Source organism: Panthera tigris, chromosome E1, assembly GCF_018350195.1.
Source record: "Panthera tigris isolate Pti1 chromosome E1, P.tigris_Pti1_mat1.1, whole genome shotgun sequence".
Lineage (NCBI taxonomy): Eukaryota > Metazoa > Chordata > Mammalia > Carnivora > Felidae > Panthera > Panthera tigris.
In genome coordinates, this window is record NC_056673.1 from 4,175,516 (window position 1) to 4,193,917 (window position 18,402).

Sequence of the window (18,402 nt, forward strand, 5' to 3'; positions counted from 1 at the left end):
ACTCTCCATTGCACAGGCCGTATTTCCAGTACTCAATGGCCGTATGTGGCTAGTGGCTGCCACACTGGACAATGTGGCTTATAGACTATGTCCACCATCACAGAAAGTTCCGTGTGGCTGCCCTAGAGGGTTGCCGAGTCCTGCTTCTGTTGTTGGAGGCTGACAAGGGCAGGTCAGTCCTGTATAAAATGCAGGTGGTTTTCTAGGTTCCTGAGCAGGTGGATGGCCATATGTGTGTGTGTGTGTGTGTGTGTGTGTGTGTGTGTGTGTGTGTGTTTGTGTGTGTGTGTGTGTCTGTGGGGGTCAGACCCATTATGGCTCCTGTTGTCCTACTTGCTGTCACCCTGCAGAGAAGCTTCTGGAAGTGCGTCCTGGGAATGTTGAGGGCCTGTAAGTGGCTGAGCTGGCATCCAAGCCATCCTCACTGGGATGAAGAAAATCTCCCATAGGTGGGTGTGGGTTAGGGGGATATGGCTTGTGTTGGGCCCCAGCGTTAAGAGGACAGAGGACCAGCACTTGCCAGGAAAGCCTTTATTCCCATCGAGGGGACCCACATAGCCTCTGCGGTTAGCTCTCCTCTGGGACGTTGAGTTTCTCCTTCACCCCACAGGCCACCACGGCGAAAAAGAACTCGGGGAAGAAGGTGCGGATGTACATGGCGGCCTTGGGGATGGGGTTGGCCATGAAGACCTCTTGTTTTTTCCGTCTCACGGTGCGCATCACCTCCTCCGCTACGTCCACAGGGTGCACCCCGTAGGTCAGCTTCCTGAAAAAGACTGAAAAGCCCCCAGTAGGGGCAGGGGTTACGGCCCCTGATGCCCAAAGAGAGGGAAGCGTGGGCTGGGCCTGGGGTTGTGGGTTCCCCAACCAGCTCCACCCTCTGCTGGTTGTGAGGCCCTGGGGGGGCTGACTCTTGACCCCCTGAGCCTCAGCTTCTTCATCCGTAAAGTGGGCATAGTTTCCTGCCCTATTAACTTTTCAGGGTGGTTATGAGTCATTGCAGGGACGAGAAAGAGCTTAATTGAGAAAGAAGGTACCAGGGACGCCTGGGTGACTCAGTCGGTTGAGCGTCCGACTTCGATCAGGTCATGATCTCATGGTTTGTGGGTTCCAGCCCCTCGTGGGGCTCTGTGCTGACAGCTAGGAGCCTGGAGCCTGCTTCAGATTCTGTGTCTCCCTTGCTCTCTGCCCCTCCCCCACTTGCATTCTGTCTCTCTCTGTCTCTTAAAAATAAATATTAACACAAATTTAAAAAGAAAGAAGGTGCCAGATGAATTAAGGAGCTGTTGTTGACAACTGTTGCAAAGCCATGCTTATCAAGAACCTCCTGGGACCGTTTGCCCACATCTTGGTTCATCTTGATTCCTTAATGTAGACAGAGCCTTGGGCAGGACGTAGCAGCTCTCTGTTTAGAGCATTCTAGAATAGCAGTAATAATACGGTATGTTTACAGAGTGCTTGCTTTGTGCTGGTTGCTGTTGTAAACCATTTATGGGCCTTCAGTCCTCCCAGTGCCTCCGCAAGGCAGGTATTACCACAGTCCTCAATTTCATAAATTTTTTTTTTATTTTACATTTATTTATTTTTGAGAGACAGAGTGAGACAGAGCACAAATGGGGGAGGGGCATAGAGAGAGGGGGAGACACAGTATCCAAAGCAGGCTCCGGGCTCTGAGTTGTCGGCACAGAGCCCGGCGCGGGGCTCGAACCCACAAACCGTGAGATCATGACCTGAGGTGAAGTCGGATGCTTAACTGACTGAGCCCCCCAGGTGCTCCTACAATCCTCAGTTTCTTAAAGGGAAAGCTGAGGCACAGAGATCAAGGGACCCGCCCGCGTTCGAACACTGAATGCATACCAGACACAAGCTTCAAGTGTAGGCAATCTGGTGCCAGACTCTCAGCCTCTACTCTGTGCCGCCTCCTAGGAAAAGGGGGGGGGGGGGAGTAGCAAGTTCTTAAAGGCCAAATCTGGCTCTTCCACAAGGGAAACTGAGGCCCAGAGACAGACAGTCACGTGTGCGAGGTCACAGAGCTGTGTGAGTGCCAGAGGCTAGCTGGGACTTGGTCTGCTGGTTGTGGGTTAGGATTCTTTCCACCTGGTGCCTCGGGACTTAAATTTGGGGTTCCCCTCCTGCTGTTAGCTGGGTGCAGGTCCCCACCACCTCTAGTCTCAGACTTCAGGAGCACCCACTCCCCTGCAGGCCCGGTGAAACCCGGCTGCCCCAGAGCACCCCCTCCCCCCACCGCCCCGTCCAGTTGCCCTCCCAGACCCCAGCTTCCCCCTGAAAGCTCACATTTCCACATGGAGGCTTCCCAGTTTCCTTGGCCTGGGTCAATGTGGTATGACCGGACGAAAGTGGGGCTCACCGTGCTGACGACTATGTCGTATTCTTCCACTTCAGCTCGGAGGCAGTCAAAGAAGCCTAGAGCCGCGTGCTTGGAGGCGGCATCTGAAAGAGAGACCGGGCAGGGGTGGGTGGGGGGGAGCAGCCCTGCTCCCCAGCAGGAGCAGTGGAGACAGAGGCCTGCGTGCACAATCCTAGAGGTCAGCTGGAAGGGTTCTCTGCTGTGGCCCTGCCCTGCCCCTCCCTTTGTGGATGAGGACAGACAGACCCCGTGAAATGGCGGACGGAGGTAGAGCTGGAATCGAGTCAGATGCTAAACCGATTGAGCCCACCCAGGTGTCCCAGTTTTCTTATCTTTAAGATGGGGATAATATCACTCTTGGCAAGTTGTTGTGACGGCCCAGGCACGAGTTCCCATTCCTTCCCAGTAAGGCTGGCACCGAGCGATTTCTCCAGAGTCCCAGGACCAGCTGGAGGTCTCAATGAGCCCGAAGCACAAGTCTCCCCTCCCACTTCCCGGCCTTTTCCTCCGAGGTCCTGTCCATCTGAGCCACTCACCAGATTCATTCCAAATGGTCGGGCCAAATGCTTGGGCTAACAAGAACCTTTCCAGGAATTCCAAAAAGAGTGGAGAAGACGCTCCTTAAAGCCTTGGGGAGTCAGAGCCCCATCTGGGGTATGATAACCCCCAACTTCCCATTTCGGGGGTGTCACCTGGAGGCTGAAACGGGCCGGGGGTGGGTGTACTGGGATCTCTGCCATCATGCTGATACCTACGGGATGCATGGTCCCCAGATGGCTCTTGCAAGCCACCGGCCCCCTCACCGTGCAGGGTGAAGAATGCAGGTGCCCTGGGGGGATGGGGGGGCATGGGGCAAGGGAAAGTCGCGCTTGGTCTGCACTGGGCTCCGCGAACTATTGCCTCGAGAAGGTGGGCCCCGTGGCACCAGATCTATTATCGTTCAGGGAGCTGGAAATCCTGATTTTGACGGAAATGTCCTCGTATTCAAATAATTAAATACTGACCAATTCTGCACCTAATTCCAACACACGGGCTCTGGCCCACAGCACCAAGTCTCCGACACCAGCTGGGGCTCCTACGACCTAATTCTGACACTGTCTACCTGGAGATAAAGTCAGATCCCTCAGGGTAAGGGTTCTGTCCCATGACTGTCCCCTGTCCCCACTCAATTCAGACCAAGCATGAGTCCTGATGGTCACCTGCGCTTCTGACGGAGTGGCTGGAGATCGAAGCGTTCCGATGATCCCCTCCTCGAGACAGATTAACTTGTTAGAGCAGCTCATAGAACTCAGAGAAATGTTTTACTTAGTAGATCATGGGTTTATTATAAAAGGACATAACTCGGGGCACCTGGGTGGCTCAGTCGGTTAGGTGTCCGACTCTTGATTTGGGCTCAGGTCATGATCTCACAGTTCGTGAGTTTGAGCCCCGCATGGGACTCTGAGCTGACGGCACGGAGCCTGCTTAGGATTCTCCCTCCCTCTCTCTCTGCCCCTTCCTGCCTCTCTCTCTCTCTCTCTCAAAAATAAATAAATAAACAAACAAAAAAAAAAGACCTAACTCAGAACGGCCAGATGGAAGAGGTGTAGTGGGTGAGGTGTGTGGGAGTGGGTTCAGAGGTTCACACCCTCTCTGGGTGCACCACTCTCCCCGACTCCCCACGAGCTCTCCAACCTCAGAGCTCTCCAAAGCCGACCTTCTGGGATTTTACGGAGGCTTTGTTATAGGCACGATTGATTAAACCATGGGCCTTTGGTGCTAGAAAAATCCCCTGATCCTCTCTGCTCCTCAGTGGTGGGGGCAGACTGGAAGCTCCCACCCCCTGATCACCTGGTTGGTGCCCCTGGCCAGCAGCACCCCCATCTTTAGGTGGCGTCCAAAAGTCACCTCATTAATGTAACAAGAGACACTGAACACTCATCACTTAGGGAATTCAAGGGTTTTTAAAGCTCTGTGTCAGAAATGGGATGAAGACCAAATATATATTTCTTATTATAAACCATCATATCACAACACTACATCGCTAATTAGAAAGAGGTTTGCCAGCATGCTGGCCAAAACCAAATGCCGTGGGGCTCCCGGGCTGCCCTTCCCTGGTTCATAAAATGAATTTCCGTACATCTGCTCGTTTGACCTCGTCTGGACCTGGGTGAGACTCGGTCTCCCTAATGGAATCTACTGAACGAAGAGAGACAGAGGCTATTATCCCCACTTAATGATGAGAGAAGAGCCCCATCAGGACTCCCCTCGTGGTTCACAGTCACTCCAACTCTGCCTGCATGAAAAGCTCATCATCGCCATTGGGACAGTTCATGCCAAAACCACAGCGAGATGCCACTTCATGCCACTAGCGCGGCTAGAATCAAACAGATGGATAATAGCAAGAGTTGTGATGGATTTAAGCAATTGTGATGGATTTTAGTATATCGAGATATACTCAAAACCACCGAATTGTATACTTCAAATGGGAGAACTGTATGGTCTGTAAGCTCTATGTCAATAGAGCTGTTACTTCCAAAGAAGGGTTATCAGCTTGCTGTTCATTCACTGACTTGTCAATTCCTCTGATCATTCAACAAGGAAGCTTCTCCTTGGGTGGGGCCCCGGGCGAGGAGCTGGAGGCAGAGGCGGGCTGGGTTATCTCTGCTGTGCTTCTGGGCTGAGCCTCAGAGCCCCATCTCCCTACCCAGTGCTGTGGCATCAGGGATGCTACATTTCCTGTGGGTGTGGAAGGAGACCCACCACAGTCAGACAACCCCAGTCATGGTCAGATCTGGAGGAAGGAGAGAACTTGGGGCCTGCCCAGGGTGGCCCCTCTGTAGTTTGTGACATTTATGTGGGAAACTCTGCACTCCTCCATTCCTCTGCTGCAGAGAAGCTGGACGTCAGAGAGCTGATGGGGGGGGGGGTGGAGAGCCTCATGAGACTGCCCCACCCTCAATGCCGTGTTTCAGAAATGTTCCAGAAAAACCCATGCACTGGCCCCATGTTTTTGGTTGGTGGCCAAAGGGTCTGTCCCAATACTGCAAATGTCATGTCCCTGCTGTCTGTGTCCCCAGCACCTGGCTTTAGGGCCTCGATTGCTGTTTGTTGAACGAATGAAGGCATAGATCAAGGGAAGTGAAAAGTCATCCAGTTCCTGGGAATAACATGCGTGGAGAGTTTACAAATCCGAGGAATAGTGGTGATGTTTATCAGTGGGTTGGAAAGAAAGGAAAATGAGGGACGTGGCCAAGACAGCTGTGTGTGAAGCAAACTCCATTCTTCTCTCCCTCCTGGGCCCACAGGTAGACAGGTGCTTCCCAGCGTCCCTGGCAGCTGGGTGTTAAGTGTGCACCTGAGTTCTCGCCAGCAGGATATGAGCTGAGATGTTTGCTAGCTCCTGGCCTGGGGCTGTAGACCCTGGGCATGGCTCCCCAAGGCTGTCTGCCTTCTTCTCACAGCCAGAACCCAGACAAGGTGGGCACCAGCTTTGGCCATATGGGAAATGATGGCAAAGCAGTGATCTGGCACAACTCGGGGTCCCTGAGTGACAGTGAGGAGCCCGCTGTCCTGGGCTTAACCTAACTAGAACAGATGGGAAAAGAAAACTCTACTCGGGGGGGGGGGATATTATGAGCTGAATTGTATCCCCCACCACTCCCAGCTCGTACGTGGGAAGTCCTAATCCTGGTGTCTCAGAATGGGACTGGGTTTGAAGATACGGTGATTTACTTTAAATGAGGCCATCAGGACTGGTCCTCATCCGATCCAACTGGTGTCCTCAAAGAAGAGGAAATTTGGACACACAGAGAAGGACCTGAGGGATGTACAGAAGAGAAGCCATGTGAAGGGAGAAGGCGGCTGTCCGCAAGCTGAGGAGAGGGGCCTCAGGAAAAGCCAAACCCACCGACACCTTGACACTGGACCTCAGCCTCCAGAACCATCTTGTAGAAGCCCCTCAGTCTGTGGTGTTTCGTCACGGCAGCCAGAAGAGGCTCAGACAGGAGACCCACCCAATTTTCTTTCCTCCCTCCCGCCCTCTGCCCACCAGCCATTTACTGGGTTCTCATTTTGTGCAGGACGCTGTGGGCCATAGAGAAATGTATACGGTATGCGTCCTGCCCTCCAGCATCCTACCGCAAGGGAGGCGGACATCCCCCAGCTGGATCCCATGAATATATGCTGAGAAGTTCCCCTCTTCCCTGGAATTTTTAAAGGACACCTGCCTTTGGAATTTTCTCTTCACCTCTCCTTGGATTCTGCGCCTTTCACTTTCCCCTCCCTCCTCCTTCAGAACTTTCTGCCCTTTTCCCCTGTGTGATATGCGCCCTTCTCAGTTGTAACCTTTCCTGTCCTTACAGAGGAAGGATCACTTGAGCTGAGGCCATGTGCCCCTGCCAGGAGGGGGCCCTTCGTCCGGCCTTGATCATGTTCAGCCAGGGCATGCCCTGACCACCTGTGGGATGTGAACTTCTGGGGGAGAGGGACCCAGTCACCTGCAAGCCATAGGTGCTCGAAAATAGGAACCGAAGGCATAAAAGAAAAGCCAATAGACCATTTCACATCCGGACACTTCCCTCCCCCACCCCCGCCTTATAACCGCATGCCTAGTGCGGGACATGACATCCGTGGTCTATTAAGACACATAACATATGGCCAAACGTTTTTGTCGTAGCAACTTACAGGCTGTACGGAATGGGATTCCAAGCTTCCCTTGGATGTTATTCACTAACACGATCTGGCCTGTCCTCCGGGAGATCATGTCGGGGAGCAGGGCTAGAAAGCACAGGACAGAGTCACGGTTACGCATCGGAAACTGAGGCAGACAGCAGTGGGGAGACCCCTTCCCCAGACCCCTTTCATCACGCAGGACCCCACTACCTCCCCGGTCATTCGATTACCCCAAGACACAGGTGGGCAGGAGCAAGCACATCCCCTCTCCCGTGTTTCCCAAGAGTGGGCTTGGCTCAACTGGTGATTGCGATTGCTGGGTGGTTTTCCGTGACCCACCCATGTGCATGAAGGGACACGGATCTCAGTGGTGAGAAAGGTCATAGGTCATCCTATTTCGACCCAAGTCTTGCCTTCAGCAGGAAGGCTCATATTGGTCCTACTGTGTCTTCAACACCTCTCTTGCAGGTGCAAATCTTTCAACAAAGAGAGGATAGGCCTCAGCCCTGTGTCTTGGGAGAACCTACCACTTTGTTCTATTTTCAGGGTTCTCCTATTTTTTTTATTTTTTAAAATGTTTTTTGTTTATTTTTGGGAGAGAGAGAGAGAGAGAGACAGAGTGCAAGCGGGGGAGGGGCTGAGAGAGAGAGGGAGACACAGACTCCGAAGAGGCTCCAGGCTCCGAGCTGTCAGCACAGAGCCCAATGCGGGGCTCGAACTCACAAACCGTGAGATCATGACCTGAGCCGGAGCCAGATGCTTAACCAACTGAGCCACCCAGGTGCCCCAGGGTTCTCCTATTTATTGAGAGAGAAAATGTTTTTTAATTTATGGTGATATTATGAAGACTTCCCCTGAAAAGAACTGATTTGAAAATGCAGAACTTTAGAGAATGAAATAAATAATAGTTACAGGTGGAATGGGGATATGGCAAAAAAAAAAAAAAAATCAAGAGACTCAACTTTCAGAATGGCCATTGACATCGAGCCCTTGCATGCCTCAGATGGGTAAACTGAGGCCCAGAGCTAGTGACTGGACTTCAGGTCTGTAAGCAAGTTAGAGGCTCAGCCAGGAAGATACACCAGCCCTGGATTTCTCCTTCCACTGTCTGCATCCTTCACTTTGATGCCAGTGAACCCTGAACTCTCAGAAGCACGGTGTATCCACAGGGGCTGGACTGGAGGAAACCATTATCTCTGGGGCATCATTTCAGAAGCTCTGGAAAGTCATCTTTCTGCTTCAGATAAGTTTCCCTTCATCTATCCTAGTGCCCCAGTCCCCATGATCATGGGGACTGGGGCCATGGAGGAGGCAGTTCTAAGATCACGCTTCCTCAGCCAGGGAACCCCACATGCTAAATTCAGACAGTCTCCACTCATACATCCTCCCTTTTGGGATTCTGCTTTGGTAAACTTTGGTGGGGGGATGGGGGGGGGCCGGGGCTTGTTGCTTCAACTCTTGGCTCTATTACGTGTCATCTCCAGCCCCAACCCCCCAGGATCCAGACCTGCATTTGACCTTTGGCTGTGAGATATCTCCACACAGGAGCTGCCATTTTACCCTCAAAAGGGTTTCTGTTCTCCCTGTTTCTGCAAAGGGATTGACACCATATTGGGTCTCTTGTAGTTTGGGATAAACCTTTCTCTTCTATATTTCTGAGGACAGAATCTCTACCCTTGACCAACTGTCATGGGTAGGGACAGATCAAGGGCAAGGGTGATATATGAAAATATATGCGAAGCATGAAGGCCATGGTCCAGTGATGTGGGATGAGATTGGTGGGAGAGCCGTGGACAAGAGTAAGAAGAAAGGGGATGAAGGGAGAGCTTAGATGGGGAGGGGGTTTCCCACAGAGGGAGGTTGGAATATACTAGTAAGATACTTCCCAAATCCCTTTTCTTTTATCAACATTTATCGTCAGAATGGTGAAAGCTTTCACCAAATTGGTAGGAGTTTTTCTGAGGGGGTTGGAGATTCCATCCACAGTTGGGTGACCATCCGTCTGGCTATGTGACAGAGCCCTCCCTAGCAGCCGGTGGCCCCGAAATCTGCAGGAAGGTCAAACTCACGAGACCTTTGGTCAGTGTGATGGGTCCAAAGTAATTGGCATCCATGATCTTCTTGTCAAGCTCCAGAGAAATCTTATGGGCAGGCCCCTTCACCTTCATGCTGGCATTGTTGATGAGGATGTCCACACAGCCATAGCAGTCGAGGATCTCTTTGGCCACATCTGGAACACAGCTGACGTCCGAGAGGTCCAAGAGGACCAGCTTTGGGGTGAATGTCTGCTGAACCAATGAAAGAGTCAGGCATGTGTGGGAATACCTTGGGGGCCCCCACCCCCCTTTTGAAATTCAGAGCTCATGGAATGACCACAGGGGGAAAAAAATGAGGAGGAAAAAGCAGACATGACTCTGGGAGGAAAGAAGCTAATAGAGATTCCATTCTTGGGTAGAGGAGTCCAAAGTTGCAAATATGCAGTCATCAGTCTGAACTTTTGGCCAAGGGGCCAGAACTGATGAATCCAAACGAATACCACCCTTTACAGAGGAGGCCGTGCATGGATTCCAGTGGTGACATCCTTATAACATCTTAGGAGTTCCTTTTTGCAAATGGCTTGCCAAGCTCACTTACGAACCACAGGAGGATTTATCATAGTGCTTTTGTAGCTACATTTCGTTTTTGACCCAAATCTTACACACAACAGTTTTGGAGCAGCATCTGTGTGCCAGACCTAGACACTCACTGCCATCAAGACTCTCATGGTCTAGGGGCACCTGGGTGGCTCAGTCGGTTACGTGTCCGACTTCGGCTCGGGTCATGATCTCGCGGTTTGGGCGTTCGAGCCCCGCGTCGGGCTCTGTGCGGACAGCTCAGAGCCTGGAGCCTGCTTGGGATTCTGTGTCTCCCTCTCTCTCTGACACTCTCCTGCTTGCACTCTGTCTCTCTTTCTCTCTCAAAAATAAACATTAAAAAAAAAAAAAAAGACTCTCGTGCTGGAGAGCAGGGAACAGGTTGGAAAATTGATGACATCATGTGATAAATGCGACCCCGATCCCTGTGTTTGACAAACATTAGTCCTGAAGAGAGGGTTCCTCGGTCAAATTTGTTTGGGAAACACAGACTATTTATTATATGTTGTTCTTGGGGATACACGATGCACGGTAGCATATAAAAGGTTCTGAAAAGTCCTGCAGTAAAGAAACCATCACTGGGTATTTTCCACACAATTGATGTCAGTACCTCTTTTTAATTCAACACCTGGTAACATCCCCCAAAACAGAACTGGATGCTGTGTTGTCCAGTGTGTTCCATCCCCCCAAATGCCAGGCTTCTTTCTGAATTATTTTTGTTTTTTTCCAAAAAGTAATTCAGTATCAAGGGCAAAAAAACCCCAAAATATCCAAAGAAACAAAAAACAAAGACAAAAACAAAAAAACCCCACAAAACAAAACAAAAAAACCCCAAACCATGAAGAGAGCACTGAAGGCAGTGCTCCAGAAATACTTTGAAAACCACAGCCTCCTGGAAAGTGTTCACCTCCCGGTGGCTTCTTAGAAGGTGACTTCACTTCCCTGATTTCTTTCACAGAAATATCATTTGAGGTGTTATTTTCCTTTTTAAAGATTTTATGTTTTTAATGTTTATTTTTGAGAGAGACGGAGCGCAAGCAGGGGAGGGGCAGAGAGAGAGGGAGACACAGAATCCGAAACAGGTTCCAGGCTCCCAGCTGTCAGCACAGAGCCTGACCGATGCAGGGCTCAAACCCACAAATTGAGATCATGACCTAAGCCAAAGTCGGACGCTTCACTGACTGAGCCACCCAGGCACCCCTAAAGATTTTATTTTTAAGTAATCTCTATACCCAACATGGGGCTCGAGTTCAGAACCCCGAGATCAGGAGTCCCACGCTCCGCAGACTGAGCAAGCCGGGTGCCCCTGAGATTTTATTTAGAAAAATCAGCCCTAAGAGTTTATAATCACTCCCATACGGCTGTCATGCTCTAGCTTCTGGGTCCTCGTGGACTCTGGCTTAAATATAACAGGGGGTGGGGAGGGTGAGCAAATCCTTGGCAAGAATGGTCAAGACGAGTGGCAGACAACCTGTGTCAAGGTTAGTGAGACCGCTGCCTCCCAAAGCAATCACCAAATTTCATCCACCTGGTCAAAGAGCTGCTAAAAAAAAACCCCAAAAAACAAAAAACAAAAAAACAAACAAAAAAAAAACCAGTGAAGGTTAAGGGTGCCCAAGGGCATCCCCAAGCCAGCTGCCAGAAGCCCTTACCTTGCTGGGGTCAGCCACGCTGATCAGGGCATCATACAGGGTCTCTAGCCTCTCCCAGTTCTTCCCACACAGCACCAGCCTCGCCCCACCAGCGTGGAACACCCGAGCACACTCTGTGGGGAAGAAGGAAAGAGGGCAGGGCGCATTGTGTGGATGGAGCCACTGATGATGAGCGTCTCTCTTACGAATTCAGGATTTCAAAGGATTCCAAAGTCCGTGGGCCATTGAAATCCTTTGGAGGTCATTTCATTCAACTTCCTCCCAGGGCTGGAATTTTTTATCTTCCCTTTCCGGCCTCAGCATGGTTACCTCCCGTGAAGGGGAGCTTGGAGTGGAGTGAAATAGCCTGTCCTTTGTGGGATGGTTCTGATTATGAGAAGATTGTTCCCTAAGCTGGACAGAAAGGTGACCCTATCCACCTAGTCCTCCAGGATCAAAGCCCTTGACCGATCTTAACCTAAAGATATGGGAAAGGCTCCTGCGTGGGTCTCCCAGAAACAGAATCAGAGACAGGGACTCAGGCAGCCAGGAGTGCCCGTCAGAGAAAAATCCATCGGGGGGTAAGGTCTCAGGTAAAGCGTAGTCTTGGCTGGATCCGAGGAAAGTTCTGGAGGGTACAACCCACTGCTGAGCTGTCCCACCTGGAGGCAAGGGGCTGGCCTTTTATACGCTCGTGTCTTCTCAGCGTGCTGATCGAGCTTCCCTCCAGGGCTGGGTGCAGAGGGCATGGAAGGCCCCAGGGAGGCAGTGTCCACTGGCAGAGGGCAAGTGTGTGAGCCGGGCAGCCAACACTCACAGAGCCTGGCCACGTACAGGGACCTGGGAAGGGCATCGCCAAACACCCACTAGCGGTGCTCAGTACCTCTTATCGCCCCGTTTTACACCACACAGCGGTGAGCCTGGACTGATCGAGCATGACAGAGGATACCTGGGCGCCCTGGGTGCCCACGGGAGACTGGCTTCTGGAATGCAATGGCTCCAAGCGGTTTCGGGGTTGCGTGCGGTGCAGAGAAGGGGGCCGGCCGGGGTTTGATCGGCGGGCACATGGGCAGGGGGATTGTGGTATTGGAGGAGGACAGCTGCGGTGCTGGAGCCTTCAGTCTCAGCGGGAGAGACGCACGGACGCAGGACCGATGGAGGTCCCAGTGAGGTCTAGAAACAGGTGTGCTGGGTGTGGCTGAGAGCGGGCAAGGGGGAGGGGGAGGAGGTGGGCAGTTCTGACTGATGGAAACCTGAATCAAGAAATAACTGTGTGGACAATGTCACCTTGAGTTGTTGGGACCACGGGGAAGGGTCCATCTCTCCCCCACGCGTGGGGCAGCCACGATGGCCGTGTTTTGCAAACCTGAGAGGTGACATTTAGTGAGTAGAAATGATTCACCCACAGTCCCGCAGCAGGTAAGCGGTGAAGCCAGGGACATGCCTGGGGCGGGGCGGTGGGGGGGGGGGCGCCCGGTTCTCCACCTCTTGTCCCACCTCCCAGAAAGGAGCATGTGGCTGGGGGGAGGGTTCTGTCGCCCACTCACACTCTACATCTACAAGCTGAGCACAGGGGCAGGTGAGGGGCCTGTGACCTTGACCTCCTTGGGAGAGGCAGCCAGGGGCCCTCACTATCACCCACCCACTCTCCTCCGCGGGAACCTCGCCTTTCGCAGGTGCGCCCGTGGAGGCTGGAGCCCAGGGATGCATTCATCACTGCAGAACAGCGAGCCCGAAGGCATCCTTCCAAACAAGTCATTTCTGCCCACGCAGGTGCTGCTATGCTCAGGCTCTCTTGCTTCGATTCTGGATCAGCTCAGCTCAGCACAACGTTTCTCCAGGCTTTTCCTTTTTCACGCAGCAAATATGAGCCACACCTTTCCTTCCACATCTCCTTGACTCTAAGGTGCCACCGGGTGGAGATGCTTTCTGATTTCAGGGAGATGAAAATGCCAAAGGGTGGCCTGTGACCGTCGGAACGGGCTGTCGACCGACAGGCAAGTAGGCTCAGTTTCGGAAACGTTTGGGGCACGCCTCAGAGATGCTGAAACACAGACAGGGTGCCGAGCTCTTCGAGGCACAGAGAGTGTGAGGATTTCGAGAGTCCTTCTTGCCAAAGACACAGCGGGTACAAAGTGACCCATGAGGCGCCTGGGTGGCTCAGTCAGACTCTTGATTTCAGCTCAGGTCATGATCTCACAGTTTGTGGGTTCAAGCCCTGCGTCAGGCTCTGTGATGACAGCGCAGAGCCTGCTTGGGATTCTCTCTCTCTCTCCCTCTCTGTCCCTCCACCACCCAGGCTCTCTTTTACTCTCTCAAAAATAAATAAACATTAAAAAAATGCACACACACAAAGTGACCCGATTCCCAGCTTGGCTGAGTCGTGTGGGGGTTTGGGGCAGGTTCACATGTCCTGATCTTCGTCCGATTTCCCTGGTCCACAGCGTGGCGCTGGGTCCTTGCAACTCTCCAGGGCTACCTGCCGGGCTTGGTCGGGTCCCAGGGGATCGAGGCTGTGCTGTGGGCCACGTAAAGCCTGCACTGTCTGCTCAGGGCCCGTCACGTTTTTGTTGCCTCGGACCTGAAAAGCAGAGCAGTCTGAACCCATAACCGCTGCGGTCAGCTGCGTGTTATTTGAGGCCACGCACACCCAGCTTCTCGGGTTACTTCTAAATATTTGGACTTGCTTTTTTTTCTTCCAGCTTTGCATTTCTTTCCAGGGCGGGTCCGGTAAGACACAGCACAAGAGGACACCGATGTTAGGGCAAAGACTAGACCAAATTCCTCTGAAAATGCCATTCCCTCCACCACCACCACCCCCCCGCCCCGAGATGTATTTCCTGGGTGCCTGAGTTGAACACGGGGTCACTATAACCCGAATGAGACTCAAAACAAGGTACCTCTCAGCAATCGATGGTATGGCACTGTCTTATAACACAGAAACTCAGGAGGATACAGGACTGAACAGCCTTCTCAACCAACCAGCGGGGTCTGATCCACGTTTTGTGGGACTCTCCTCCCAACCACGGCAGAATGCACACCGTTTTCAAACACCCGCGTATCGCTCACGGAGATGGGCCATGTCTTGGGTGGTAAAGCACACCTCAACAAATTTAAAAGAATCGAAATCATACAAAATATGTTCTCTGATCATGTTGGAATCTAGCCCGAAATCAACAAGACAAATCTACGACAACATACTTGTACCCAAATGAGTGCTTTCCCGTAAGGTGGTTACTTTTTTTTTTTAATTTTTTTTCAACGTTTTATTTATTTTTGAGAGACAGCATGAGCCAGGGGACCGGCAGAGAGAGAGAGAGAAGGAGACACAGAACCTGAATTAGACTCCAGGCTCCGAGCTGTCAGCACAGAGCCCAACATGGGCCTCAAACCCATGAACTGCGAGATCATGACCTGAGCCGAAGTCAGACGCTTAACCAACTGAGCCACCCAGGTGCCCCAAGATGGCCACTTTTAAAGGCAGTTATTAAATAAACTTTTTTTTTTGAGTGCTTATTATACACCAAGCTTTGATCTAGGTGCTGGGACACTGGGGTTAGGAACACACACAGGTTCCACCATAAGGGAGCTTGGGTCTGGCCGATCAGCTGAGAAGGACATGTGTAGGGCACAGCGTGAGGAGTGTGGGAATAGCGGGGTGTTCATATGAGGAGCCATGGGAGCCCAGAGGCTGGTTCCTTGGGGAGCACCCAAGAAGAAAGATCAGGGGGCAAGGAAGGCTTCCTGATGAAGGGGTCTCTTGTTGGCGGCTGGCCTGATGCTATGTGGACATATTCTGTTTGAAGGACAGGTTTGCCCCAACACGGACTCTGACTGTCTCTAGGGTGAGTGTTTCTGTTCCATTTCCCCAGGGCAACAACTGGTCCCCATCATCTTGTATCTGATCTCATTGACAAATGTGTGTGCTCTGACTTGTCCCTGTAGAAGCTGGAGCTTGTATCCCTCCTCCGTTTTGAGCATGGAGTCTAATGCAGCAAAATGTTCTCCTCGGGAATTGCTTCTGGGCCCCATGGAGGGCCAGTTTACCCGCCTCATGCTTGGTTTATTTTTTTTTTAATGTTTACTTATTTTTGAGAGATATGGATCGTGAGCAGGGGAGGGGCAGAGAAAGAGGAGGACAGAGGATCCGAAGCAGGCTCCAGGCTCCGAGCTGTCAGCACAGAGCCCGATATGGGGTTCAAACCCACGAAGCAAGAGACCATGACTAGGGCTGAAGTTGGGCGCTTAACTGAGTCACCCAGGCACCCCCATGCTTTGTTTTTTATGTCACATGGTGAGCCTGGGGCAATCACCCCCTGGAACAGAACCCATCTTCAAAGTAGGGACGGTGTTCATCTCAATACCCAGCACATAATGGACTCCTTGGATACCTGTTGAGTGACTTAATGGATGTTTGTCAATGTGGGTTCTATGCTTGATTAAAAACAACACAAACAAGAGCAAAAATGATGCCCAAATTATCCCAAACGCGGCTACACAAACATTGCTAGGAGTGATAGGGTCAGAGTCTTACAAACTTAAGGACAGTTATTACCCTCATGTCACAGATGCCACCAGCAGAAAAGCGCCCCGAGACCGTCCAAATCAGGGGTCACAAACCTAACTGCCTTCAAGGCCAGGAGGTAATATGGTTGAGGTCATCAGCCTGACTGCGATACAGCGGGGATCGGTGGGGTGTGTAGCACATTGGGCACACTCTGCCTGAATTTGCTCATCGTTATGACCGTCACGGTCACCTGATGGCTTCTACATGCTTTCCATCAAGGAATTCATTCATTCATCCCGACAACCCTGTGAGGTAGACATTACCAGTGTCCTCACTTTCCTGGATGAGAAATCCAAAGCAGAGCAGTGCAATCACCAGCTAGTAGGTGACAGAGCCTGGAACTTCACCCAGCACCCAAGTCTGGGCTCATAGTTGATATGCCGCCCCATCCAAGGGCTTTGCATTTCAAATTTTCTGGAACGCCATGAACGCAAAAACAAGTGACATCTGCTGATCAGTTTTGGCCCTGAGGCTGTGAGTTTGCAACCCAGCTCTCCCAGGCTGTGAGTTTGCAACCAACCCAGCTCTCCCAATCCCCTTGTTTCTCGGGCACAGGGAGCTATAGCCCCCAAAAGAGAAGACACTCGCTGGTTAGCCACGGACCCTGGGAGAGGACACAGCCTCGATTTCCCCCGCCCCCCACCTAGCAGATGGCCACACACCATCCTGCCACCTCTCGTCCTTCACGTCAGGAATGGGCGCAGTGGGGACAGAGCTGGCTTACCCTTGCCCAGTCCTGAGATGGCATCAGTGAGCACCACCACTTTGTTCTGGACGGCTGACTTTGACCACAGCCGGGACACCTCTTGGTAGATGAAGAGAAGGCCACTGATTCCCAGGAGCAGCAGAGGCAGGATAAACACAGCCGTGACTCCCATCTTGTTCTGGGGGCAGCGGGGGGCAGGGAAAGGACTTGGCTTTGCAAAGAGACTCTGATGAGACCCCCCCGGAGCAGGGAGGCGGCCCAAGGCTACAGGTGCACTCGCCATGCACCCACGTGTCTTCTCCAGGGAGCCGGGCTCTGTGCAAGCTCCCGGAGGACTCCTTCTGAGCTAAACACCCAAGCGACCATGTTAATCCCCAGATGCTCAATGAATAGGAAATTACTCACGGTGTGTCCAAAAGCAAACGGAATCCGGGGCCTGCCCTCCCAAAGGTTAGTTACAAATTTAATTAAAATGGGTCTGCATTTTTGGAAGGAAATCCTTGTGTTAAGGCCACTTGCTTGGGCCCTAATGACTATTTATAGCTCTCAGCACACTGAAGGGCTTTTCAGGGTAAATATAGTGTCTATTCTGATATTCAGGGACACATGCTGGCCGGGTCTGATTTCAGAGCTCTTGCCAGGGCTTTTAAAGCTCTCTGGCTTGTCTGTTATGGGTTTCCTCTGCTGTTCGGGGCTGGGCATTAGGGATTGGGACCTGGGATTTTCAGGCAAACATCCCTGTGCTCTGTTCCTGTAACCCTTGGATCAGGTGATGAAAAGCATAGAAGAATGTTAAGAAGAATGGAGCCTGTTGCAGAATGAACCCCTGGTAGGTGTGACCTGAACAGAGGGTGGGGGTGTTTCTTCCTAGTCAAGCTCTTTCACCTCCCTGGGCCTTAGCTTCCTTATCTATAAAGTGGGCGTAACATAGTCATCTTGCAGGGCTCTTGGGAGGACTGACTAAGATACTATGTCCAAGAAGATAACTATTATCCTCTGGAATGATTAAGAACGCTAAGAATTTGGGGTGCCTGGCTGCTTCAGTCGATGGAGTGCATGACTCTCGATCTCAAGGTCGTGGATTCAAGCCCTGTGTTGGGAGTAGACATTACTTAAAAATAAAGTCTTAGGGGCGCCTGGGTGGCTCAGTTGGTTAAGCGTCTGACTAGATCAGGCTTGATCAGGTCATGATCTCACGGTTCATGGGTTCCAGCCCGGAGTCAGGCTCTGGGCTGACAGCTTGGAGCCTGGAGCCTGCTTGGGATTCTGTGTCTCCCTCTCTCCCTGCCCCTCCCCTGCTTGCACTCTGTCCCTCTCTCCCTCTCAAAAATAAATAAACAAATTTATAAAAAAGAATAAATGAAGTCTTAAAAAAAGAATAGTAAGAATTTATCCCAAATGTGAAATATCTTAATTACATAAGGGAACATGATAGGATTAGAAATGAAGACACATCAAAAGCTAAGAACCAGTTCAAGCATTCAAACCTCCAGAAACCAGAAGACCAGTCATAATGATGCCCTAAGGGCACCTGGTTAGCTCAGTGGGGTTAAGCATCTGACTCTTGGTTTCAGCTCAGGTCACGATCTCACGGTTCGTGAGTTCAAGTGCCCAGTCGGGCTCTGTGCTGACAGTGTGCAGCCTGCTTGGGATCTTCTCTCTCGTCTCTCTCTGCCCCTCCCATGCTCATTTTCTCTCTCTCTCTCTCTCTCTCAAAATAAATAAATAAACTTAAAAAAATAGATTTATTAATATTTTATTATTTTATATTTATAAGTATAAATATAAATATATTTTTATAATATTTATATAATTTTATTGTTATAAAAAAGTTTATTTAATAA

The 18,402-nt window shown here is 51.3% G+C and overlaps 1 protein-coding gene across 1 annotated transcript; it reads right to left on the bottom strand.

Annotated features, from left to right (window-relative positions):
- Positions 1 to 318: 318 nt before the first annotated feature.
- DHRS7C (dehydrogenase/reductase 7C) lies at positions 319 to 17,073 on the bottom strand. Its single transcript, XM_042966542.1, has 7 exons — positions 16,964 to 17,073; positions 16,577 to 16,736; positions 11,307 to 11,419; positions 9,096 to 9,306; positions 7,034 to 7,126; positions 2,296 to 2,451; positions 319 to 776 (listed from the first exon to the last, which is right to left on the bottom strand). The coding sequence occupies exons 2-7, from the start codon at positions 16,728 to 16,730 to the stop codon at positions 568 to 570; spliced, it is 936 nt and encodes a 311-aa protein (XP_042822476.1). The 5' UTR covers positions 16,731 to 16,736; positions 16,964 to 17,073; the 3' UTR covers positions 319 to 567.
- Positions 17,074 to 18,402: the final 1,329 nt, after the last annotated feature.